The 25,892-nt window shown below is 45.3% G+C and overlaps 1 protein-coding gene across 1 annotated transcript; it reads right to left on the reverse strand.

Annotated features, from left to right (window-relative positions):
- Window positions 1-3,589: 3,589 nt before the first annotated feature.
- On the reverse strand, window positions 3,590-8,965 carry NDUFA4 (NDUFA4 mitochondrial complex associated). Its single transcript, XM_052000301.1, has 4 exons — window positions 8,828-8,965; window positions 8,240-8,328; window positions 7,598-7,658; window positions 3,590-3,791 (listed from the first exon to the last, which is right to left on the reverse strand). The coding sequence occupies exons 1-4, from the start codon at window positions 8,867-8,869 to the stop codon at window positions 3,735-3,737; spliced, it is 249 nt and encodes an 82-aa protein (XP_051856261.1). The 5' UTR covers window positions 8,870-8,965; the 3' UTR covers window positions 3,590-3,734.
- Window positions 8,966-25,892: the final 16,927 nt, after the last annotated feature.

Here is a 25,892-nt window from a genome sequence, read left to right on the forward strand (position 1 = left end):
GCTGCTGGATGGGCTTTTCCCTGAGGGACCCCCATGATCCCTTCCCCCAGAAGCATCCTAGGCCGTCTCTGTGCTGAACACTTGTGAGTAATTAGGCCTTCCTTCCCCGAGCTGTTTTACGAGGGTTTATAGATGATCTGCAAAACCCACTTGTCACCGGCTTATTTTAATAAGTCCCTGAGACCCGATTTCCCGAGGCAAGACCTTGTTGGGAATTCCCAGCAGCAGCGCTTGGGGGGCGCCTTTCCAAGACCATTGCTGGGGGGGGGGCCCTTTTTGAGGACGGAGCCCGGAGGAAGAGTGGCCTGAGCAGGTTTGTCCCTGACCGTGGCCGGTTTAGCCCCCACAAGCCTGGACTCCCCGACGGGCAGCGCCCTTAGAGAGGCTGGTACCCAGGGCCTCGGGCCGTGATCCTGCTCCTATTGCCCACCCTGGGCCCAAGCAGAGCCCTCCCTGGCAATCAGTGGCCCTGGCTCCGGAGAGGTGATGCAGGGGTGGAGGAGCTGCCTGAGTCTCTCCCAAGCTGGGTGGCCAGGGTCCCTGGGTTTCCTTAGCTGAGAAGGGAGGGCTGGGCTCCCTGATCCTAGTTCCGGACCCTGTGATGCGGCTCGTTTCCAGCCGCTCCTTCCGACCTCGTGGGACGCATGCTTTGGGCTGCTGCTCCTGACTGGCGAGCCAGCCTTGCAAAGTGCTTTATGCAGGTTGTTTCATTTGCTTCTCCCAGGCCTGTTACTGCCCCACTTTTACAGATGAGGAAACCGAGGCAGGCGGCTAATCCGGCCCTAAGAAGAGGGGGTCCCGCCATGGGGCTCCAGGCCCCAGCTCTCGTCCAGTGTATGTAAAAATGAGTGAGAACAGCCCCTCCTTCAGTTGGCTCCCACCCCGCTCTCTGCAGCTCAAAGGAATTATTTTAAGAAAAGAGGCCCAAACTCCAAAGGGGGTCCCCCAGCTCTGCCCTCCCCACGGCTTTAATGGCTCCAGGCCGGCCTCTCCTTTCCACCTGAACGCCAGAGGAAAGGGGGGCCCTGATGCAAGCCAAGGAGGCCGGCCTCCCAAGGCCCCAGCTGCCGGCTTAGCCGATGCCGATTCTGTGGGAGGGAGAAACGGCTCCGTCGGCTCCAGATTTCCCCCCTGAGAGGCGCCCTCCCCCAGGGCCGTCAGCCCCCCTCCCTGCCGCGCAGAGCAGGCCCCGGTCCCTCCTCTTGCTCTGGGGGGCACTCTCGCAGCCAGGGGTGCAGGTAGGCGGCTCGGTCACCTTGTCTCCTCCTGGAAATCAATGGGGCTGAGACAAAAGGGCACTTGATTAATTTTCTGATAGCTTGATAAGCTTTAGTCAAGGAAAAAAAAAAGAATGAAGTGGTGAGCCGAGCGCCTGAGTGCTCCACCAGATAAGTTTTTGTGGGGGTGGGAGTGATGGAGGGGGAACTCAGGGGTCCCAAGGGAGCAAGAGAAGGGGGGCTCGTGAGGCCCTGTCGGCGTCTCAGGAACGGCCGAGCCGGAGGCCTGTGGATGGGGAGCTAACGGAGAACGAGGGAGACCCAGCGCCAACAAGTTCGTTCTTTCCTGGACCAAGGACTGTGATGGGGACGGACGTCGTGGGCCGGCCTCCGGTCCATCTCTCTGGGGGGCCTCTGTGACCATGCTCTCTTCGTCCCCTCAGATGAATCTGAACCCACAGACCGTGAGACTAGAAGCCAGCGGCTCCCGTGCGGCAGGAGAAGGGGGCACGCGACCGAGCGTTCCTGAAGTGCCCGCTGAGCCTTTCACTCAAGGCCCGCGGTGTGCCAGGCTCCATGCCAGGAGAGGGGGAGCGGGGAGGGAAGGGAAGGCCACAGTAGTTCTGAGAAGCCGGGACCGCGGAGTCCCATCATCCCTCGGACCCACAGACCCACAGATACATAAACCAGTGCGCTCTTTGTTGAGAGAAGGTCGCCGGCATTTATTCAGCGCCGACTCTGTGCCGGGCACGTGAGGTCTGACGCACCTGTGAGAAAGTCTGCAGGCCTGGCAGCTCTCGTCCCCTGTAACTAGCCGCCTCGGGGTCCTTCCAGCCCAGCTCGGCTCCCTGGAGGAAGCCTCTCCCCCATTGCCTCCCCCAGGACTGGCCTCGGGGCTTGTGTAGTGCCAGGAGCCGCCCATTAAGCCAGCTTTTAAACTGTTCCGAGGGGCCTGGCTCCGGCCAAAGCCGAGCATCCCGCTGAGCCAGTGGCTCCCAGTGCTGGGCCCGGGACCAGCAGGGGAGCCATGCAGGTGGCCACTCCTGGACAGAACTGGGAGGAAAGGGAACCCCTTCCCCTGGCCGGGCAGCTGCGGTGCCCCAGGCTCTGTCAGTCTGGCTCAAAGTCATGTTTGAAATAAAGGGACGGTGAGAGGCCATTCCTGCTGGCCTGATGGATTCTTGGGGCTGCTTTTGAGGTGTCCCTCCTGGCCCCGCCCCCAGCCCCTGCCACCGCCGCCCCTCCTGTAGCTGCACCAGCCCAGGCTCTGGGAAGCAGGAAGAGCCCTGCCCGAACCTGTTCCCGGCTCCCCGGGCCTAACACAGCAAAGGTCCCAGAGGTAGCTTGGACCCCAGCTCAGGCCTGCAGGCCCGGTCCCTGGGCGGTCAGCGGCTGCCCCCGGCGCACTGGGCCACAGCGTGTCATCGTAAAACACCTCAAGCTGGCCGGCGGGCCGTTCTTCCAAGCGGTCAGAAGCCCTAGTGGGCGTCCGCCCCGGGGTCTCCTCCCCCCATGCTGGGTGCCATTCCCCGGGCTTCTGCAGTGGCTGCTTCTACAAATGTTCTGTGCCGAGATGCTGAGGTGAAGCGGGGACCAGCCCCTCCCCTATGTATGTGGGCACCGGGTGGCCCAGCCCCTCGGGCCCCCACTATTTCTCAGCCTGACAGTCTGCCTTCCATGACAGGTCTGTCCGCTAGATTCACCGGTCAGCCAAGGGCCCACTCAACCGGGGACAGGGTCTACAATCACTCCCAGGAAGGTAGGGCAATGGTGAAGGCCCAAACTGGACAGCCTTTGCCAGAGGCACCAGGCTGGGAGCCCCCCCTCCCTCCCCCTCTCTCAGGAAGGGGCCGTGCCAGGGAAGAGGCATTTCCTGCAGGACAACTTCCTGGCTCATGGGACCAGAAACCAAATGAAGATGGGGGCCCTTGATCAGAATCCTACAGATCACCCTCAGAGCAAAGGAGAAAGGCCATTGGCTCAGGCAGAACAGAGTCTCAAACCAGCCAGGTAAGCACAACACTAACAGCCACCTCTGGCAGAGGCAGCACGGGAGGGGGTGGGGCAGGGGCCCGGGCTGGGCTCAGGCCCCAGCCTCCTAGGGGACAGTCTCCAGACAAGTCTTTGGGGAGGTTCCCAGGCAGGTGGAAGTGTCAGAGCCTCTGAACAAGAAAAAGACATCACTGGGAATGACTGACCATAAAACCTGGACAGGATCACACTTGTCAGCCTGGGGACTCTCCCGTACCCCAGGGGAACGAGCCCATTGCCACATGGGTTTGCTAGCCCTGCTCTACGGGCGTCAGCCCCCAACCATCATCCAGACCACACAGGGTTAGGCCCGAATTCTGCATCAGTATCGAAACCACAGCTCAAGTTTCACATCTTTATTTGTCTGTTAAACTCAACATGATTTCATGCATTAAGGGGAAAATCAACATTTCCTAGTTGTGTAAAGAATTGTGCGGATGGCTTGTGGAAGACCTTCATTCTCAGTCAAGAAAGCATCGTTTTCACTTAGAATTCTGGGCCTTCTTTCTTCAGTTTGCTATAATCCACATTGACTGAATAGAACTTGGAAAAAAGAAAGAAAAATACATGTTACAGACCATTTAAATCTCTCCAAATATGGCACAAACTGTAATTTACTCCAATGCTCTAGGTACCAGAGTGCAAAGGAGTGAGGGCTTACAACTGCTGGAGCCCCCAGACCCTTTTAAGGGGTCCATGAGACCAAGACTTCTTAAACATTGTATCGAATGTTCTCATTTCTCATGTGGCAACTACTGACAGAGCCAAACCCCATAAACAAAAGCTCTTCAGGGATCCTTAAATCTTGCTAAAAGCGTAAAGGGGGGCAGAGACCAAAAAGTTTTGAGAATCAAAGGGCTCATGTAATCAATAGTAAGTGGGTAAGAATTCAGTAGTGAGGAGCAAATTTTTTTCTTTTTTACTATCACTTGAAATAGGCTCCATGTTTAAAAACACATCTGTGTCAAATCCCACTAATTTGAACTGGCCAATCCAAATCTAAAGATGTGTTTTAATTTTAATGTACAGATAAAAAAGATAGAAATAAAATGCACTTCTTTACCTGCAGAAAATACAAACATAGCAAAGTAACTTATGGGTCCATGTCTTTGGGAGCCTCGTCAATGTACTGAGATTAGTAATTCTGATACCCAATCACGGCCAACGTGACTGGGGCAGAGCCCAAGCCCACAAGGCTGCCCCATACCCTCAGCTCTGTGCCCCTTTTCCTCAGCCACAGCCCCCCACTGAACCTGGGACACTGAGCCTGGGAGCTTACTGCCATTAGCCCCAGGGCAGAATCTCAGTCTGACACCCTTGGAGATACATGTAAGGAGTGCCCAGACACCTCCCAGCTGGACCACTGTTGCAGGAGACAGAGGGACCCCCTCCCTCTGGCTTTGTACACTACTTGCACATGATCAAACAAAAAGGGGTGGCAAGTAATTGATCGATCAAACCGGGTAACACTCTGCAGAAGACTGTCTTTTTCCTTGGGCCAGGTAAAGGCTGTTCAGTGACAGCTCCAGAGGTGTGACATGCTCTCAGAGGAGAGAGCTCTGAATGGCAAGGGAGCACCGCAAGCCCACCCTCCCTCACATCCATACTCTTCCTTCCTCAGGCAGGGATGCCTCCTCTTAAAAAACCTGGTGTACCGGCCCTCTCCCTCGGGCAGAGCCCTTGAATGACATAGATTCCTCCCTCCAAAGCTCCTCACTTTCACTAAGGGTGAAGTCCAATCTAGCTCCCTGGAGGCCTCAGGATCAGCCAGTCAGGAGAAGTAAAAGTCCTTAGTCTTTAGGGGGAGAAGTGAGAGAAGCAGGCAAACTGCTAAGAGCCTCCCCAAAGATGTATTCTGGATTCTCAGAGTCCAAAGTCACCACTTCTCTCCTCTTCCTCCTGCGGCTAAGTCTCTCTCACCAAGCCCTCAGATCCTTGTCTAAGATTATCTAAGCACCAAACATTCAGCAATCAACAAACAGTGAGAAGAGCCATTTAACCAAAACATGTGCTAACAGTCATTGTCTCATGTGGAATAGGCAATTAGCCTTAAGAGCTAGGTTTTCTGATTCAAGCACACCTTTTTCAGAGTTTTAGCCCTCTACAATTAAAGACTGTGGAATGGGCCAGCAGCAGTGCTGGGGTCTGGCAGGAAGGCCTGGGCCCCAGGGTCTGTCTTCTCTAAGCTTGCTTCTGTGCTGCCTAAAAGCCTCATCCCAGCAGAGCTGGTCCAGTCCTCTCCTTTTAGTGGAGAGGCCTATTAGCCCAAGACTCCATTTTTACCCAACTGTCACTGACCAGCTCCTTAAAAGTTATATAAGGAACTCTTCCTAAAGTGGCATGCCTTTTTATTCTGAATTGCTTTCTAAAAGGTACCTGCTACCTGATTTAATGGTCTTGTTTTTCCCTTTATTTATAATTCAGAACATTTTCTTATTGCCTTTTTCACAGCCCATGAAGTTTTAGGGACCATCTCGAAGTCTTTGCTGCAGGAGACAGAATCATCCAGGAGCAAACAAGGTGACAACCTTGGGTTTATTACTGCTGGGGAACACTGCAGAAGCTGTGGAACTATCATTTGAAAACAATGTTAGGCCCTTTTTCCCACTTTGGTACAAAACGAAAAAAAAGGTTCAAAAAAAAGAAAACAAGGTTCAAGTTGTATTATCTACCACTAAGCTACTGAAATCTGGCAATAAAAGGTCACCACAAAATTCTCCTTTCCTTCCAGAATACAACTGAAAATATCCTCAGTAAGAGGAGCAGAAACCAGCAGGAAAAGCCACCTTGGTGGTTTTTAAAAAGGTTCTATTTGACACAAACAACCCTGGTGCCTGCAGCACCCAGAACCCGTGACAAGGTCTGAGGAGGTGCAGTTGGCTCAGGTGAGCAGCTGTGCTCTGCATGCAGAACTAGCCTTCCACTTAGTGGGGAGCTCTCCTAGGTCACGTCAGTGACTTAAGAATACCAACTACCCTCTTGCTACAAAACAGAAATACAGAAATCAATTGCAAGGTTTAGGTACAATTTTATGAAATTTTAAGAAACTAAGATGATTGGGGAGTTTGGAATTAGATGGCCATCACTAAAATGCACTCCGAGGGATGAATTCAACTATCCTGTTCTAGCTAAATGTGCTTTTAGCAAAGACCTCAGCGGAACTGCATGAATTTCATTTTAAAGGTAGCTAATGTTGATTTCAAAACTCCCGCAAAGAACAGAAAATAAAAGTCTCTATTTTTGAAAGAATTTCGAATCTGTCTTACCTACCATTGGGGAAAACAAAAACAAAATAACTCCAGTGCTTGCTGTAGCTTTTATTCTGAAAATGAGACAATGGTGACTTGTTTTTGGATGACCTCAGAGCCAAATGACAAGGCGGTCTCCTTGACTAATAGGCCAGATAGAAGAATGAGGTCCCAGTGGAGTGGGGATCAGAGGCCCTCGGCACTTCTGGACACCCACTCTCATCCTGGGCAGTCACAGCTTCACAGGTCTGTATGACTTCTGAGGAAGGCAGGACCGGCTCAAGTCACAAGCTATCTTCAGATCCTGATCCCTGGGGATGGTCCCCCCACCCCCACCCCTTGCAGAGTTCTCTGGGATCCTGGTCCCTTTTGAGCCAACAATAATCACTGTTTGCTCTATTGCAAAAGTAAATTTCCTCTGGAAAATGTCTGTGGAGAAATCAAGTGATGTAGTTTCCAGATGATGTGACTTTGCCTAATTCTGGACAAAAATATTTTAACTCTGAACAAATTGGATGCTCATCACTATTTCTCATTTGCTTCTACAAGCTCTTCCTTTCTAAAAGTCTGATGGGAAAATGTCCCAAGGGAATCTTGTTTTCTCCTCTTTATATTGTAATCAGAAACTGAATTTGTGAAAGGCTTTGCAAACCTTCTATCCATAATATTTATGGTCTGGATCTAAATTTGTGGGCTGAGAAATCGGGGGCTTGGCCAAGCCGTTCTGCTTCTCCTATGGGTGAGAGGGCCCCACCAGCAGGGCCTTAACTCGCTATTTCCAACAAGAAATAAGCTCCGGCTGTCAGAGCGCAAAAAGGAATAAAATTGTGCTCGTGACAAATCTCCCGTCACTGCGGACCTTTTCCGGTATCCTGAGCAAAAGAAGCTGCTCTGACGAGGGGGCTTCCCAGACCACCTCCCCATCCGTCCAAGCCGAGAGCTAATCCTCAACGTCTGGAAGCATGAACAAGGAAAACTCTCCCCGTCCGTGGGATTCCTGAGAACACAACTGTCCTTGCCCACTGCCTAGGGAAGGAGAAACCGCATTAATACTGAATAAAATGCATTACACCTCATGGATCAAGGACGTCCTGGACTCACCTTGTACTGATCAGTGGGATTCATTTTGTTCCAAGGTTCTGGGTTATTCTTTCTGTCCCAACTAAGAACAGAAGGAAATGGAAACACAAACACATTAGGCCAGAAGAGAACAGAGTACTCTAAAGCTTAAGGGTTCACTTTTTACATCAGACTTTCTATCGAAGGGTGTGCAGTGTGTGTGTGTGTGTGTGTGTGTGTGTGTGTGTGTGCGCGCGTGCGCTCACACTCAGAAGCTCACCACCCCCCCCCCCCCAATGAGGAAAAGAGGCCTGAATATTATTCTCATTGCAAAGTGAGCATCTGAGACCCGACAAGTTTTGGGAGGAAAAGTCAGAGAAAAGGGTCTGGCTGAGCTGGAATCCCACCGGGGCGGGCGTGTGGACTGGGGGGTGGGGGAGCCGCTGCCCCCAAATAGCGCCGTGACCTCGCTGCCCCTCGGGCCTCCTACAGTGTCCTCCGCGCAGCCTCCCCCCATAAAGTACCAAGCTCCGGGGCCCTCTCAGGGGGAGGGGGTCCTCTCGCTCCCCAGGTTTCCCACGGAAACTTTGAGTCCAAGCTTCGGGCTTAAGGCAACCCCTCTAACGAGCGCCAAGGGCGCCCCAGGGGGCGTCCCTCCCTCCTCCCACCCCCAGTCTCCCCTACCTGACATCGGGGTTGAAGAGCGCCAGGCGCAGCACGTACAGCGTGGCCCCGGTGCCCCCGGCTCCGATGAACACAAACAGGGGGATCAACTGGGCAGCCAAAGAGAAGGAGAGAAGAGGGTGAGGAGGGCCGGGGGGCCTCCAGGAGGCCGGAGCGGTCTCGGGAAGGACTGGGGGGGATGGGGCCGGGCAGTGGGCGCGGGCCCTGCTCTCAGCAGCCTGGCCCTCCCTCACCCACCACAGGAAGGAAGCCAGTCTAACTCCCAATCCCCTCCCTAGTGCGGGAAGCGGCCCGAGGCCGAGCACCAAAGGGCGGAGCCGTCCCCACCCGCTCCATCCGACCCGACACCCAGAAGGTGGGCCGGAAGCTGGCCCTCCACCCTTGGGTGGGGAAACTGAGCCACTCCCACACTGAGGGACCAAGGAGCATCACTGCTCTGAGACAGGCCGAGGCCCGGGGAGGGGAGCGCGGGGTCCCGGAAGTTACGGTGGAGAAGCCCCCCGAAAAGGAGGCCAAGGGCGGGGCGGCCGCCCCAAGGTCACGCGCCATCCCTCCCTTTCCCGGCCCCCCGGTCACGGGACCGCTCACGCTCGGGTGCTTCTTGGCCTGGTTGAGGATCATGCGGAGCATGGCGGCGGCGGCGGGATGGGGCGGCTGCGGGACTCGGAGGCTGCGTTCGCGGGTTCTTTAGTTCGCGGCTCTAAATCCAATGTCACCGCAGAGGAGGAGGAGTGGAGGAGGGGAGGAGGAGGAGCCGGGACGGCACAGCGGTTCGCACGCACGCACGCACGCTCGGCTAAGGACCCCGGCGTAAAGGACCTCTAATGGGGCTGCTCTCTCTACTGCCTGATCGCCGAGCCTCGCCTCCGGGATGCGGTTTCCCCACCCCGCTGCCTTCGTCTCCTCGTGTCAAGCCCTGAGCTCCCCGGGGCCGACCGCCTTCCTCGGGGGCCTCAGGGGCAAGAACAAGACCCAAACAGGCGCGAAGCGGCACCCCGGGGCAGAGAGGGGCGGGGGGAAGCGCGCGGCTAGAGCGCATGCGCCCGAGGGTGGCTGAAGGCGGAGCGCGTGCCGCTAGAGCGGCACGTGCCCGAAGCACGCAGGGGCAGGGGCTAAGGCCAAGGTCTTCCCCCCGGGGAGCTGGGGACTGCAGCTGCTCTGCTCCCTAGGGGTCCAGGCCACCCGGCCAACCCCAGGAGGGCCCTGCTTGGCTGCAGGCTTCAGCGCGGCTGGGCCGGGCCGGAAACGAACCCTCCGTGCAACTCGTTCCAGTGTCTCCGAGCCCCCAACTATCCCCAGTCCCTCCCGGCCTCCCCGTGTCCATGTCCCGGCCGGCTTTCCTCCAGGGCCGCCGTAGAGCCCCCCGACTCGCTTCCTGTCTCCGTGCCTCCGGCCGTCCATCCCATCTATTTCATGTCCCCGGGGGTGGCCCCAGACCACCGTGCTCCCCGTCTGAGCTCCCCTCCGCCCAGCCAGGGCTGCCTCCCCCAACCCGCCTCCCCTCTCCGTGCAACCACGCGGCATCCATCCATCCCTTCCATCTACCGGGCCCCCGCCCACCTCCTCAAGCTCCCGCCGGGCGCCCCCCGTGCATCCACGGCCAAACCAGACAGAGTAGAGATGCTTGGGGGATCAGCTGATATAGAGCCAGGAGGAAGGTCCCTACAGGAAACATGCTGCCCAGCCTCTGGCTGTTATCTGAATAAGCACATCCGCCCTCAGAGGATAATGACAGTAGAGGACGGAAGAAATTGGGGAGCCTGAGTATACTTGAAGCAAAGATCCTTACAGCAGGCGCTAACTCAGTGACTGAGGACTGACGGTTCTCTAGTTCCCGGATTTACTTAGTGCTGAGCGTGGTGATGTCATGGTTCTGCAGTTGGCACATGCTCAGTGTGCTGTAGTGAGGTAATTGTGCTAAGGTATATAAGGGCTGAGAGGACAGGAAATGAGACTCCTCTGAACATCCTCCTGGTGGCTCTCCTGCCTCCTGCCTCCTCCACCAGGTCAAGACTGGGTCAGACTGTGAAGGAGACAATAAAGGTTTTAGACACTATTCCTGTCCATTCTCGGGGTGACTCTCCTGCTGAACCCAAAGCCTGTCCGGAGGACATTACAAACGATAGTATTTCTATAGTGCTTTCAGCACACAGGTTTGGGAGGGAGGTGCTATCACACCCATTTTACAGACGAAGATGTTGAGGCTGAGGGTAAGTGACTTGTCTAGGATCATACAACTAGTATCTGAGTAAGTCTTCTGACTGCAGAGCCAACTTTGTATTCACCACCCCACCGAACTGCCTAGCATCATAGGTCTGAAGCCACCCTGATCTGGTCTGCGCTCCTCACCTGGACACGAGATAAGGAGCTGGGGAAGCTCTTTTCACCGTGTGCAGTTAGCAGACTGCCCGGCCCTCCCCGGCCCCAGAAAAGGTGCCCACCTTGCACAGTGGCAGCAGAGGCCGGCTGGCAGCCCTCATCCTCAAAGGGCCACGCGGTGCTTCTCAAGCATCCTTACATTCCGGCACAATCACCATGGGAAGGAGCTAGGCAAAGATGAGATCCCCATGTCATAGATGGCAATGGTTTGGGACAGGGCAAGTGAGCTTTCATAGGACAAAACTCCCACCTCTGCGGCCTCCGTCCTTAGAGCTACTGGGGACACTCAGTGGCCATCATGTGACTTACTCAGGGTCTTCCAGCTACCACGCAGTGTCTAAGATGGGATGAGTCCTTCGAAGCTCTGAAGTCGGATGTCTGGACTCTGCCTCAACATCTCATGGGAACGGGGACAGAAAAATAAAAAAAACGACTTCCCGGCCTTTAAGGAGTTTATTTGGGAAACACACACACCCAGAAGCCACCTCGAGTACAGCCTCCTCACCTTTGTATAAAGGCTTCACACTCCTGGAAAGCAAAGCCTCCATTCCTTCATCTCTGGGAATCCTTGGTTCACCAATAGCCCGACCTTCCCTCCAGCCAGTGGGGATTAATGCTTGACCCCCTTTGGAAGTTCCCTCATGTTCCTTTGTTAAATGTATTTCCTTATCTGCTGCCAGGCCCTGTCTGAGCCCAAGGACCAGACCTTTATGTCATAGGAGCCCCAAAGAATCTCACTGAAATGTTTGTGGAGTCGCCATGATTATGGATGACTACTGACTTTTGACAGAAAAGTAATAACTTTTCTTAGAGATGACTAATTTGATAAATGAGCCATACACACTTATCTCAATGCTAATTGAAGACAGTGTCTTGTATCTTTTACTATGTTTTTATATTTAGTTACATTTTTTTTTCTGGTAGAAAAATTGGCAACAAAATTTCCTTTTTTGGGGGGTAAAAACAAATGATATATATTTTTAATATAAAAAACTCCAATCCAACCCTTTATCCATAAAAAAAAGTTTGTCCTAACAGTATTGTAATCATTTGGCAAACTTCATTTAATTACACAAGAATGGAGAAAGGTAAATGATCTTATTTCCTCAGCCATGTATGTACCCTGAACATTGAGCTTCCTCTGCCTCCCCCTGAACCTAGACTGCTGCCCTGGACTCTGGGCTCTGAGAGGTGAGCCTGCACTTTGTTTTCCCTAGAACTCGTCCTCCACCCCATCAGCCCTCACCCAGCTGCCTCCACTGGTTTCCCAATCCCTTTATCTGGCATTTTCTGGAATGAAAATGGTCTTGTTTGCCTGCATTTAATGCTTAGCCCAACGCCCAGGATAAACTAAACATTTAAATGGTTTTTCATTGTTCATTTCCTTCAGCTGAAAAAAAATATGGAAGAGAAGGAGGTTCCAGATTGTAGGTCATCAAGGTTGACTTTTTTCCCTGGCAAGAATCTAGAATGTGTCACAGTACAGATGGTCTAGGGAAGAGCCAGAGCTGGACAAGCCATCTCATAGAGACTCCACCTCCTAGAATATGCTCATCCCTTTTTCTTGTAGGTTATTAAGTTGGCCAACTTGAGGAACATTGTGGATCTTGTTGGCTGAGATTTTTGCCAAAGATTGACCACGTTCTCATACCTTTTCCTATGGAAATATGGTTTCATATGGTTGAAGCAGACACAGTTCCACCAATAGTGCTTTAGCATCCCAGTTTTCCTGTGTCTCCTTCAACATTTGTCATTTTCCTTTTCTGTCATATTAGTTAATCTGATAGGTAGAAAATGGTATCTCAGAGTTGTTTTAAATTGCATTTTTCTAATCAACAGTGATTTAGACCCTTGTTTTCCATATGACTATAGATAAGTTTGAATACTTAATCTGAATATTGCCTGTTAGCATTCTTTGACTACCAATTGAGAAATGTCCCTTTTAAAAAAAATAAATTTGACTCATTTGTTTATAGTTTTGATTACTAAGAGAAATGGACATTTCTCTGTACATCCCCATTTCTCCTATTCTCTCTTCTCCTTTTACCCTGTCTTAAAAAGTGTTTTGCTTCTACCATCTCCCTTAATCCCACCAACCATCAGTCCCCTTTCCTTTCTTTTTTCCCCTTCCCTTCTACTTTCTTATAGGGTACATAAATTTCTATACCCAACTGGGTTATGTATAGTAGTTTCTCTTTGAGTTAGTTTTGATGACTCAGGTTAAAACACTTACTCCTTCCCCCATTTCCCTCCCTCCACTGTATAAGCTCTTTTATTCCTCTTTTATGTGAGATAATTTATCATATTCTATATCTCCCTTCCCTTCTTCCTTTCGCTTATCCCTTAATTTTATTATTTTACATATCATCTCATCATATTCAACTCATGCCTCTATCCTTCTTCTATGTATACTTTTAACTACTTTAATAATGAGAAAATTCTCTTGTTACCAGTATCATCTTCCCATATAGGAATATAAAGTTTAACCTTATTGAATCCCTTATGACTTCTCTTCCCTGTTTATTTTTAAGTTTTTCTTAAGTCCAGTATTTGAGGCATGTTTTTTAAATTTATTTAGCTCTGGTCTTTCCATCAGGGATGCTTGAAAGTTCTCTATTTCATAAAAGATCCATTTCCCCTGAAGGGTTATACTCAGCTTTGTTCGGTAAGTGATTTTTGGTTGTAATTCTAGATTTTTTGCCCTCTGCAATAGCATATTCTAATCCCTATGATCCTTTAATGTAGAAGTTACTAAATCTTATATTATCCTGATTGTGACTTCATGATATTTGAATTGTTTCTTTCTGGATGCTTGCAATATTTTCTCCTTGATTCAATAGTTCTGGAATTTGGCTACACTATTCCTAGGAATTTTTCATTTGGGAATCTCTTTCATAAAACATTTAGTAGAAAGTATTAGTTCATTTCTATTTTACTCTCTGCTTATGGAATATCAGGGCACTTTTCCTTGATAATTTCTTGAAAATGATGTCTAAACTGACGAGACTTACATGAACTGATGCTAAGTGAAATGAGGAGAACCAGGAGATCATTATATACTTCAACAATGATACTGTTTACTATCACCATTATTATTTAATATCGTATTAGAAACACTAGCCTCGGCAATAAGAGTCGAGAAAGATATAAAAGGAATTAGAGTAGGCAATGAGGAAACCAAACTATCACTCTTTGCAGATGATATGATGGTATACCTAGAGAACCCCAGAGATTCTACCAAAAAGCTATTGGAAATAATTCATAATTTTAGCAAAGTAGCTGGCTACAAAATAAATCCCCATAAATCCTCAGCATTTTTATACATCACCAACAAAACCCAACAGCAAGAGATACAAAGAGAAATTCCATTCAGAATAACTGTTGATACCATAAAATATTTGGGAATCTATCTACCAAAGGAAAGTCAGGAATTATATGAGCAAAATTATAAAAAAGTCTCCACACAAATAAAGTCAGACTTAAATAATTGGAAAAATATTAAGTGCTCTTGGATTGGCCGAGCGAACATAATAAAGATGACAATACTCCCTAAACTAATCTATTTATTTAGTGCTATACCAATCAGACTTCCAAGAAAATATTTTATTGATCTAGAAAAAATAACAACAAAATTCATATGGAACAATAAAAAGTCGAGAATCTCAAGGGAACTAATGAAAAAAAAATCAAATGAAGGTGGCCTAGCTGTACCTGATCTAAAATTATATTATAAAGCAGCAGTCACCAAAACCATTTGGTATTGGCTAAGAAATAGATTAGTGGATCAGTGGAAAAGGCTAGGCTCACAAGACAGAATAGTCAATTATAGCAATCTAGTGTTTGACAAACCCAAAGCCCCTAACTTCTGGGAAAAGAATTCATTATTTGATAAAAACTGCTGGGATAATTGGAAATTAGTATGGCAGAAATTAGGCATGGACCCACACTTAACACCATATACCAAGATAAGATCAAAATGGGTCTATGACCTAGGCATAAAGAACGAGATTATAAATAAATTAGAGGAACATAGAATAGTTTATCTCTCAGACTTGTGGAGGAGAAAGAAATTTGTGACCAAAGATGAACTAGAGACCATTACTGATCACAGAATAGAAAATTTCGATTACATCAAATTAAAAAGCCTATGTACAAATAAAACTAATGCAAACAAGATTAGAAGGGAAGCAACAAACTGGGAAAACATTTTCACAGTTAAAGGTTCTGATAAAGGCCTCATTTCCAAAATATATAGAGAACTGACTCAAATTTATAAGAAATCAAGCCATTCTCCAATTGATAAATGGTCAAAGGATATGAACAGACAATTTTCAGAGGATGAGATTGAAACTATTACCACTCATATGAAAGAGTGTTCCAAATCATTATTGATCAGAGAAATGCAAATTAAGACAACTCTGAGATACCACTACACACCTGTCAGATTGGCTAAGATGACAGGAAAAAATAATGATGAATGTTGGAGGGGATGCGGGAAAACGGGGACACTAATGCATTGTTGGTGGAGTTGTGAACGAATCCAACCATTCTGGAGAGCAATCTGGAATTATGCCCAAAAAATTATCAAAATGTGCATATCCTTTGATCCAGCAGTGTTTCTATTGGGCTTATATCCCAAAGAAATACTAAAGAAGGGAAAGGGACCTGTATGTGCCAAAATGTTTGTAGCAGCCCTGTTTGTAGTGGCTAGAAACTGGAAAATGAATGGATGCCCATCAATTGGAGAATGGCTGGGTAAATTGTGGTATATGAATGTTATGGAATATTATTGTTCTGTAAGAAATGACCAGCAGGATGAATACAGAGAGGCTTGGAGAGACCTACATGAACTGATGCTAAGTGAAATGAGCAGAACCAGGAGATCATTATACACTTCGACAACGATATTGTATGAGGACATATTTTGATGGAAGTGGATTTCTCTGACAAAGAGACCTGAGTTTCAATTGATAAATGACGGACAAAAGCAGCTACACCCAAAGAAAGAACACTGGGAAACGAATGTGAACTATCTGCATTTTTGTTTTTCTTCCCGGATTATTTATACCTTCTGAATCCAATTCTCCCTACGCAACAAGAGAACTGTTCGGTTCTGCAAACATATATTGTATCTAGGATATACTGCAACATATCCAACATATAAAGGACTGCTTGCCATCTAGGGGAGGGGGTGGAGGGAGGGAGGGGAAAAAAAAATCGGAACAGAAATGAGTGTCAATATAATGTAATTATTAAATAAAAAATTAAAAAAAAAAAAAAAAAAAAACAATGATACTGTTTGAGGATGTATTCAGATGGAAGTGGATCTCTTCGATAAAGAGAGCTAAATCAGTTTCAATTGATCAAAGATGGGCAGAAGCAGCTACACCCAAAGAAAGAACACTGGGAAATGAATATAAACTGTTTGCGTTCTTGTTTTTCTTCCTGGATTATTTCTACCTTCTGAATTCAATTCTCCCTGTACAACAAGAAAACTGTTCGGTTCTGCACACGTATATTGTATCCAGGATATACTGTAACCTATTCAACATGTAAAGGATTGCTTGCCATCTGGGGGAGGGGGTGGAGGGAGGGAGGGGAAAAATCGGAACAGAAGTGAATGCAAGGGATAATGTTGTGAAAAATTACCCTGGCATGAGTTCTATAAATAAAAAGTTATTAAAAAAAAAAGAAAATGATGTCTAAAAAATGTGTATTTTATGTTTTAAGATTCACAACAACAATAGGATAGTTTAAAAGAAAGACTGGGGTGGAATTAAGGTAAAAATAGTAATCATGTTATACAGATGAGATGCAGAGGAAAAATAGACACAGAGGCATTAGAGAGGGAAGGAGGGCTTATAATTCTGAAAACTTATTCACATTGGGAATGGATTCAATAGGCAACACTACATATATACTATGAAGGGTATAGCACCCTCCAAAATCTGTAAAGAAATAAAGGGGGAGGATGGGCAGACAGGGAAGCAAAAGGTGAGGCAAGAAGACAAGGGAGGGATCCATGGGTAGGGAGAGGTTAAGTAATAGCAAGGCAAGTTATAGGGCAGAATTAAAGCAAGAGGTTAGCAGGATAGGAAAGACGGTTATGTGGAGTGTGTGAGTGAGATAGTGTGTGTGTGCGTATATATATATATATATATATATATATATATATATATATAGGGGATAGGAAAGACGGTTATGTGGAGTGTGTGAGTGAGATAGTGTGTGTGTGTGTGTGTGTGTGTGTGTGTATATATATATATGTGTGTACATATATACACATAAATATATCTTTTCTTAACTGCAGCCTGCTTGGGAGTAGGAAGAAATGAAGGAGGGCTGAGGAATAAAGTAAATAAGGTATGAAACAGAGAACCCAAAAACAATTTACAAGGAAATAAAGAAAAAAATGAATATTCGAATACAATTTCTTCTACTAAAACACACACATACACTAATATATAACTGTTGTATATTTTGAATCCTCCCTGGTGTTCTGCTGGGCACGTGACAATGTTCTCTTATTTTATTTTGTATTCCTTTTCTGTTTTTCTTTTTTTCTTACTGTTTTTTCTTTTCTTTTCTTTTCTTTTATTTATTTATTTTTTTTGCTGAGGCAATTAGGGTTAAGTGACTTGCCCAAGATCACACAGCTAGGAAGTGTTAAGTATCTGAGGTCAGATTTGAACTTAGCTCCTCCTGGTTTCAGGGATGGTGCTCTAACCACTACACCACCTAGCTGCCCCTCTTACTGTTTTTTTCAAATAAAATAAATTTTAAAAAAGAAAAATGCTTAAGTGTCTTCTCTCTCTCTCTCTCTCTTTCTCTCTCTCTCTCTCTCTCTCTCTGTCATGGCTTTCAAGTAATTTAATAATTCTTAAATTCTCTCTCCATCTATTTTCCAAGTGAGTTGTTTTTCCCCTATGAGACAGTTTACATTTTCTTCTATTTTCTTTTCATTCTTTTGATTTTATATCTTATTGTTTTTTGATGGGATCATTAGCTTCCACTTGCTCAATTCAAATTTTTTCTAGTTTTTATTTTCTTCAGTGAACTTTTGTTTATCTTTTCCTATTTGTCCAATCATGCTTTTTAAGGTGTTCTCTTTAGTGGGTTTTTGCGCCTCTTTTAAATTTCTCCTATTCTATTTTTTTAAGGTGTTATTTTCTTCAGTACTTTTTGTGTGTGTGTGTGTGTGTGATTCTTTTACCAAACTATTGACTCTTTTTCATACTTTTTTGTCACTCGTTTTCCTAATTTTTCTTCCACCTCTCTTATTTAACTTTACAAATCTTTTTTGAGCTCTTCTATGTCATGAGACTAATTTACATATTTCTTTGAGGCTTTGGATATAGCTCTTTTGATTTTATCATCTCCTGAATTTTTTTGATCCTTTTTGTCTCTATAGTAACTGACTATGGTCAACTTTTCTATGGTTATTGTTGTCTGCTCATTTTCCAGCCTATTTATTGACTTTTAACTTAATAGGTTAAAGATTTGCTCTGCTCCAGGGTGGAGGGAGCTCTCTCCCAAGCTTCAGGCTTTTTTTGTTTTTTGTGTGTGCAGCTGTTTTCAGAAATAATTCCAGGGGTCAGTAAGTTTTCAGTTCTTCCATGGTGGTATGATAAGAAGACGTGTCTATTCCTCTTTTGGCCTGTGCTTTGGGTGCTGAGCAACCACAAACTATTTTTCACCCTTGAATAGTGACCAGGGTCCTTCTCCCCAATGGTCACAAGCTCTGGTGTGTTAGTGCTCCTTCTTGCCTTGGAACTAAGATCTGGGAGAGCAACCTGGATCCGTGTCTGAGCAATGAAACAGCCCTGCAAAATGACCCTTATATTTTCCTGACCACTTGTCCAAACCCTTTACCACCTCTGGCTGAGAGGTCCGGAAGCCGCCACTGCAAGCACTGATTCAGCCACTCCCAAACCAGCTGCTTGTTTGCTGAGGTACAGCAGTCTGTCTCGCAGCCCTTCTGAGTTGTTTTGGGCTGGAAAACTGATTCACGCTGTCCTTTTGTGGATTCTGCCACTGCAGAATTCTTTCTGAAGTGTTATTTGGAGGGAATTTGGGAGAAGCCAGGCAAGTTCCTGGCTTTTTTCTGCCATCTTGGCTTCTCCCACAAATGTCATATTGAGGAATGTTTCATATATGTTTCAGGTTTTATATCACCATCTGATAGAGCCAAGGACTTTGGAAGCTAGAACTTTTTTTTCCTGTATCTTCAGTAGATGTGGCTGCAACCCCTGCAAGAGCTGTTGGTTCCCCGGCTGCATGTCCATGGGCCAATTTCCCAGGAGGATGCTAACGACCCTCGAGCTAGAGGTTCTTGGGCTCAGGGTTCTAGGCTAAGTTCTTCAGGACCTGAGGAGAGCAGGCTCACAGTGGTCCTGGTTTGACTTGCCAGGCACAGTTTGCCAGGAAAGTTTGCCCCTCGGGAAGCCCAGCTGTTTCAGCTAGACTGGCTGCTCTGCCCTGAAGGGATAGTTGGTTATAGGAGATGAGAAGGCCGGCTCCAGATGATGCAGATGAGGGCTGAATCAGTGGAAAGGAGGGATGTTTCCTCCTCTAGGATTCCTGGACCTATCCACCTCTTGGTGGCAGGTGATCATCACTAAGTTGTTGCTGGTGATGAGGAAGGTGGGTCCCTTCTCCAAATGACTTCTGGCTTCAGTGGTTGGGCAGGAAGCAGCACTGTTGATCTCCTAAGGTGCCTGTGCCCATGTCCCTGAGGGAAACATCAGCTTTGGAGTTACCTAGAAAGTTACCTCAAGTTCACAAGTCCTAGAAGGAGGTGGGAGGTTCCTGAGCAAGTCAAGAGAGGTGAGTTCTGTGGACTCCATGAATGGAGGTAGGAGTGGGCTGGGCATAACAAGACCCTGAGGGGGCTGTTTTGCTGAAAAACTCATGTTTAGAATCCTAAGAGATCAAGTATGGCAGGACCACACTGGGAGGACTTTAGGCTCCATGTGCAAAGCCTTTTACCCTTTTTTGGGAATGTCCTGTTCCTGACATGCCATTTTTTTTTTAAAAGCTTGAGTGTATATTGGAAAGCTAGAGACCCTATTGGTTACATTCATAGAATCATTTAGATCTGGAAAGAACTAATCCTTCCATTTTATAAATAAGGTGCCTAAGACTCACTCCGCAGGATCCCTTAGAGTGAATGAGAACTGACTCCAAGCCCAGTGTCCTATCTACACTAACATTTTGCTTTTGGAAAGCTACACATGATCTATATGTAAACTATATTTGGAGATTTCTCAGTGATGGCAAAACTAGCTAAGGAGAGATGAGTACCTCTTAGCTTAGCCCTCAACATCAGACCTTTTCCACATAAGTTCAGACCGAGGGAGGCTCACTGCCATGCGTTACATAACCATTCTATTTCCTTCTGAAAGAGAGTTTACCTACTTTGTTTATTTTCTTTTTAATTCTTTCAAATAAAGGAAAACTTACTATGGACATTTTCCCTAAAACATTTAAGAAAATTTTACTCTACTTAATATAGAGAAATTGGTCCCCAAAATAATAAGCTAAGTTGTTTTCTTCAGCAGAAGACTTTCCGACTTTTTAAAATGATGAAATGCTTTGAGGCATCCTGAAAGTTGGCTTTGCATGGAGAGGCATTAGGACCCTCAACAACTCAGAAAATAGATGTGCACAAGGCATCTATTTCTGACAGACTGGGGTGTTGTGATCATATCTCATCAAATTGGGATGACAGTCCCAGAAAAGCATAGCAGATGGCCGACAGCACCGCAGAGCAGCCTCCCAAGGACACAGTATTGAGTGAAAAACAGGAAGATTCATCATCAACTTTAAAGTAAAGAATGCTTTGAGACACAACACAAACACATGATACCTTCTATTCCTTTCATTTTTAAATTTTTTTTTGGGGGGGGTAACACATCACAAATAAACTACTCTATGTACTTAAATTATTCAGGCTTAACACAGCAAAAATTACACATCTGAACTCAGACTTTCTGCAGTGTCATCTTTGGGGTACATAAATAGGAACAATCATATGGGTCTTACATTTGGGGATGGTCAGAAATTCTCAGTATGGGAGAATGTATTTCAGCAGTATCTTGAAGTCTGCCTCACTATAATCTCCACCCTAGCTTCACCAATCTATATTGCAAAACTACAAGTTAATCTTTTAAGTCATCATTTATGCCGTATCATTTCTCAGCACAATGGTTCCCTATCATCAAAAGAGTAGTTTCCAAAATTTAGCCTGGACTTTTTCAGGGTCACAGTCACTAATAATCTGGCTAAATCCTTGAACATCACTGACATCAGGACATCTGTAATTAAGATATTGGCGTTCTGGAATCCAAACCCTTGTAGCTCTCAGACCTGAGACATATATTCAAAAAGAGGTTACTAATTTAGAAGATATAGAAGGTGAGGATTCACCTTAGGTACTGGTCATTTAACGTCTTTTTAAAATCAAATCAGCTAATGATTCATCTATTATTAAAAAGTTTCTTCTTTTATTTATTTTATTCAGTGGATTTCCTGTTTTTTTAAATTTATTTTGTATATTCTTTGATTTTCAGAATTTGTTTTAGTGATTAAAAAAAAGTGTTGATTTAAAAAATAGTTGCACTTCCAACTTATTGAGCTTTTTTTTCTCTTTTAGAAAAAAACTAGAGGTGTATATTTCCTTTAAGAAGTACTTTGACTCTTATCCTGCCCAAAATATGGCATTATCTCACCATGACATTTTTAAAATAGTATTTTATTTTTCTTAAATTACATATTAAAACAATTTTAAACATTTTTTAAAAAAAGTTTTGAGTTTCAAATTCTAAACCTTTTTCCCTCTCCTGCTCCCTCCTCAGTAAGCAATCTGATAGGCTATATATGTGCATGTATAACAAATGTAAAACATTTGCATGTTAGTCATTTTGTACAAGAAGACGAGCAAAAACAAAAGGAGAAAGAAAGAAAAATAAAGAACACTTCAGTTTGCATTCAGACAAAAATCAGTTCTTTCTCTAGAGGTGGACAATATTTTTCACCAAGAGTCCTTCAGGCTTGTTGTGGAGTGCTATATTGCTGAAAATAGCTAAATCATTCACAATTCATCATTATACAAATTGTTGTTACTGTATACAACATTCACTTGATTCTACTCACTTCATTTTGCATCTGTTCATGTAAAGTCTTTCCAGGTATTTCTGAAATTATCCTGTTTGTTATTTCTTATAACACAATAATATCCCATCACATCACATACCACAACTTGTTTAGCCACCCTCCAATTATGGACATACTCTCAATTTCTAATTTTTAGCCACCACAAAAAGAACTGCTATATTTTTGTACATAGAGACATAACATTATATTCAGTGAAGTTATCATTTTCATAATTTTTGCATTGACATCAATTCTTTAGGATAAAGTTATTTACTCTTCAATTACTTTTTTTTTTTTTACCAGCTCATTCCCTTTTATTGATAGATTGTTTTTGGTCATATTTCTCACTAGTTAATTCTCTTAAATTATAAATACAATAATAATCATCAGAAAATAAGATACTCTTTTGGTGTTTTCTCTATTTCTATTTTTCTTAATTAAAGCTTTTTATTTTCAAAATACATACGTGGATAATTTTCAACATTCACTCTTACAAAACTTTGTGTTCTACTTCAATTAACTTTTTAAATAATTTCTTCAGAAGCTCTTTGTTGAATATGATTTGTGATTGGTAAATAATGTGTTTAATATTTCTGATTTTCTACATTTCTTTGAGATATCTTTATGCTCTTACATGTGTCAATTTTTGTAATGATGTCATGAACAGCTGTGAGGATATATATGTGCATACACATACACATACACACACACACACACACACACACACACACACACACATATAGACACATTTCTTTCTCTTCCCATCCAATGATCATCAACAGTCTGTCATATCAAACTTTTCTAAAATTTGATTTACGTTTTTGACTTTTCTTGTCTATATTTTAGTTAGACTTCACTAGATCTGAAAGGGGCAAATTGAGAGCTTTTAAAATTATAGTTTTAATATTTTCTCTCTGCAAGTCATTTACCTTCTCCTTTCAGCATTTAGATTGTCAGTCAATATGTTTAGTGTTAATTAGTTCATTGTCTATGGTACCTTTCAAAAGAAATTTCCTTGCTTATGTTATAGATATGTTGTTGCTATTACCTTACATTAGATCATGACTGATAACAATACCTTTTCCACTTCATATGAAATATAATAGATTTTGCTCCAGCTCCTTATTTTAACTCTATATGAATCTTAAAGTTTCAAATATGTTAAAAACACAGTTAGAGTCTGTTTTCTAATTCATTCTGCTTGTCTCTTCCTTTTTATGGGTGAATTCATCCCATTCACATTCATGATCACTAATTACATTCTCCCCGCCACACACTCTATCCTATTTGCTTAAACATTTTTCTACCACTTCTGCTCCCTTGCCCTTCCTTTGCTTAAATACAGGTTCTCATCCTTTCTTTTAAACTCTTTTCTTTATGACCTACCTTTCTTAAAGTCTGTTTTGCTTATTACTAATCCCTCTCAGCATCTACCTTCTTTCTTTCCCCTCAACTCTCCATTCCTTCCTGTTTCCCTGATGAATGCAATTTATGTATGCACCCAAATTTCTGTCTGTATTCTACTGCTCCTACCCAGCTTTCTATGTTTGTAGTTTTAAGTTCCTACTTATTTTTGGTCATTTCATCAGGAATTCTTGGAAATCCTTTATCTCATTCAAGGCCTATTTTTCCTCTGTAGAATTATAATAAATTTTGCCATTAAACTTATTCTTAGTTAAGACTACTTTTTGCCTTTTGGAATACTGTATTTTAATCTCTTCTTTAAAGAGGTGGTTCCAAATCTTGTGGGATCCTAACTGGCTCCTCAATACTTAACTTGTTTTTGGGAAATGAATGTGGACTGCTTGCATTCTTGTTTTTCTTTCCAGGTTATTTTTAACCTTTCTAAATTCGATTTTTCTTGTGCAACAAGAGAACTATATAAATATGTGCACATATATTGTACTTAAGATATACTTTAACATGTTTGAGACTGCCTGCCATCTAGGGGAGGAGGTGGAGGGAAGGAAGGGAAATGTTGGAACAGAAGTGATTGGAAGAGTCATTATTGAAAAATTATCCATGCATATGTTCTGTCAATAAAAAGCTATAATAAAAAAATACTTAACTTGTTATCATGGCTGCCCCTGGTATTTTTTTCCCTTTAATTTGGAAGCTTTAAATTTGGGTCACAATTTTCCTGGGAATTTTTCAATTTGGACTTTCTTTTAGGAGACCACCAAGACTTCCTGCTATTTCTACTTAGCCCGCTGGTCCCGAGAAATCAGACACATTTTTTGCTAGATGATGTTCTATTTTGATTATGGCTGGCTAGTTCTTCATTGGTCATTGTTGATTTAGAAAAAAAAATTTGTTTTTCTCCACGTGCTGTTTTTTTAGGTGAGCCCTTGCATTTTTTTCCCTTTCCTCCAGTTTTTTACTTTTTTTTTGTCATGGAATTATTAATTTCTACTAGAATTATTACATTTTCCCAGGAAAACAGGAAACAAGAATTTATTAGGCACCTATATGCCAGGCACACTGCCAAGTGCTTTACAAATATTGTGGCATTTGATCTTCACAGCAACCTTAGGAAGTAGCAAGTATTATTATGCAAACTGAGGCAGACAGAAGTGATGTCCTTGGCCAGGACCACTGTAGCTATGTCAGAACATCTGATAGGGTTTCATATTTCTTGGGCTTAATGAATTTTCTTTCCATTGTTTCCTCTGTAGTTCTTATCTGTTTTCCAAGAATTTCTCCTAGTGTTTTCATTTAGTTTACAAAATCATTTTTTAACCTTTTTCTTAAAACTTGACTCTCCTTCCCAAAATGGGAACTGATTTTGTGTGGCAGCTGTGTTCTTCCTTGAGGCTTTGCTTGAAGATGTTTTGGGGCCATTTTCTTCTTTTGGGTTTGTGTCTTGGATGTCTCTGTTTGCATAATGGCCATGTCAGAAGAGGGTTTTTGTTTGTTTGTTTTTTGTTTATGTCCTGGCTTCTGGCCTCACTTCTCAGTTGGGACTATAGTTTGAGGCCAGGCCCTAGGCACTTCTGGATGAGCTATTTTGGCTTTTCTTGGCAGCTCAGGCTCATCAGCTGGTTGAGGTCCACAGAACTCCAGGGTATAGTTTTCTCCGGCTGAGTTCTTGTCCTGTGCTTTTAGGACCCTTCCTTTTTCAGCTCCATTGTGGTCTTTAGACTGTCAGCTCCTTGAGGGCAGGAACTGTCTTTTTTTCTTTTTCTTTTTGTATCTGCACTGCTTAGCACAGTACCTGACACATGGCACTAGGCGCTTAACGTTTATAATGGAATTGAACTTCAGCTGCTCCTTTCTCTGAGTAATAAGGGCTGGGGATCTCCTCAAGGATCTCTGGAGTGGCCCAGGCTGGGGATCTGCTGCTGCTTCCCGCGCCAAGCTCAGCCTGAGCTTTTGGTCTCTTGTTGGAGAGCTCCAAAGCTCCACAGTTCCTGTGCTTGTCCATGGCCCCAGGCTGGGCATAGGAAGCCCCAAATTCAAAGCAGGTTTATGATCCCGAGGCCAGTCAGAAATGGGGCAGCCCCTACCTTGAGATACCTGTAAAAAGCCCTTGGCCCAGTGCCGGGCACACAGGCGGCGCCATTTAGATGCCTACTCCTTCCCACTGCCCTCGGCCTAGGTTCCCTCCTCAGCTGCACCCCCGGCCCTGAGGAGCTCCTAGGGAGCATACCTCAAGGATTCTGCAAGTTTCTTAGGGGTCTAGAAAAGGGTCCCACAGCTCGCGTCTGTCTGAGCCCGGGGCCATTTCCAGTGCCGGTTCTGACTCTGTCTAGTGATTCCAGTTAGTCCCTAGAATGGGGGGAGCTGCCTCAGGCTGTGCATCCCCCAAAGGCGGCTCCAGCATCCAGGAGCTCAGACCTGGTGTGCTTCTGCTGAATCAGGCTCAGGAGAGGGCCCCGGGGAGGGCGGCAGGAGCATGGCCGGCCCCGGAAACCCCTCGGCCCGGGGCTGCCCAAGCTTTGGTCCCCTCCCCTGCTGAGTCGTGCCACGATCATCCTGGGCATCCCCCAAAGCTCAGATATTTGTGCGGGCTGCTGGGGTACGGGGGAGGGGGGGTTGGAAGTGGGGACAACCAGGCCTAGACAAAGGCTGGAGGTGAGAAGCCCGCGCGCCCATTCTTTGTGTTTTCTTTGTAGTTCTC

This window comes from Antechinus flavipes, chromosome 5 (genome assembly GCF_016432865.1).
Source record: "Antechinus flavipes isolate AdamAnt ecotype Samford, QLD, Australia chromosome 5, AdamAnt_v2, whole genome shotgun sequence".
In the NCBI taxonomy this organism is placed as follows: domain Eukaryota; kingdom Metazoa; phylum Chordata; class Mammalia; order Dasyuromorphia; family Dasyuridae; genus Antechinus; species Antechinus flavipes.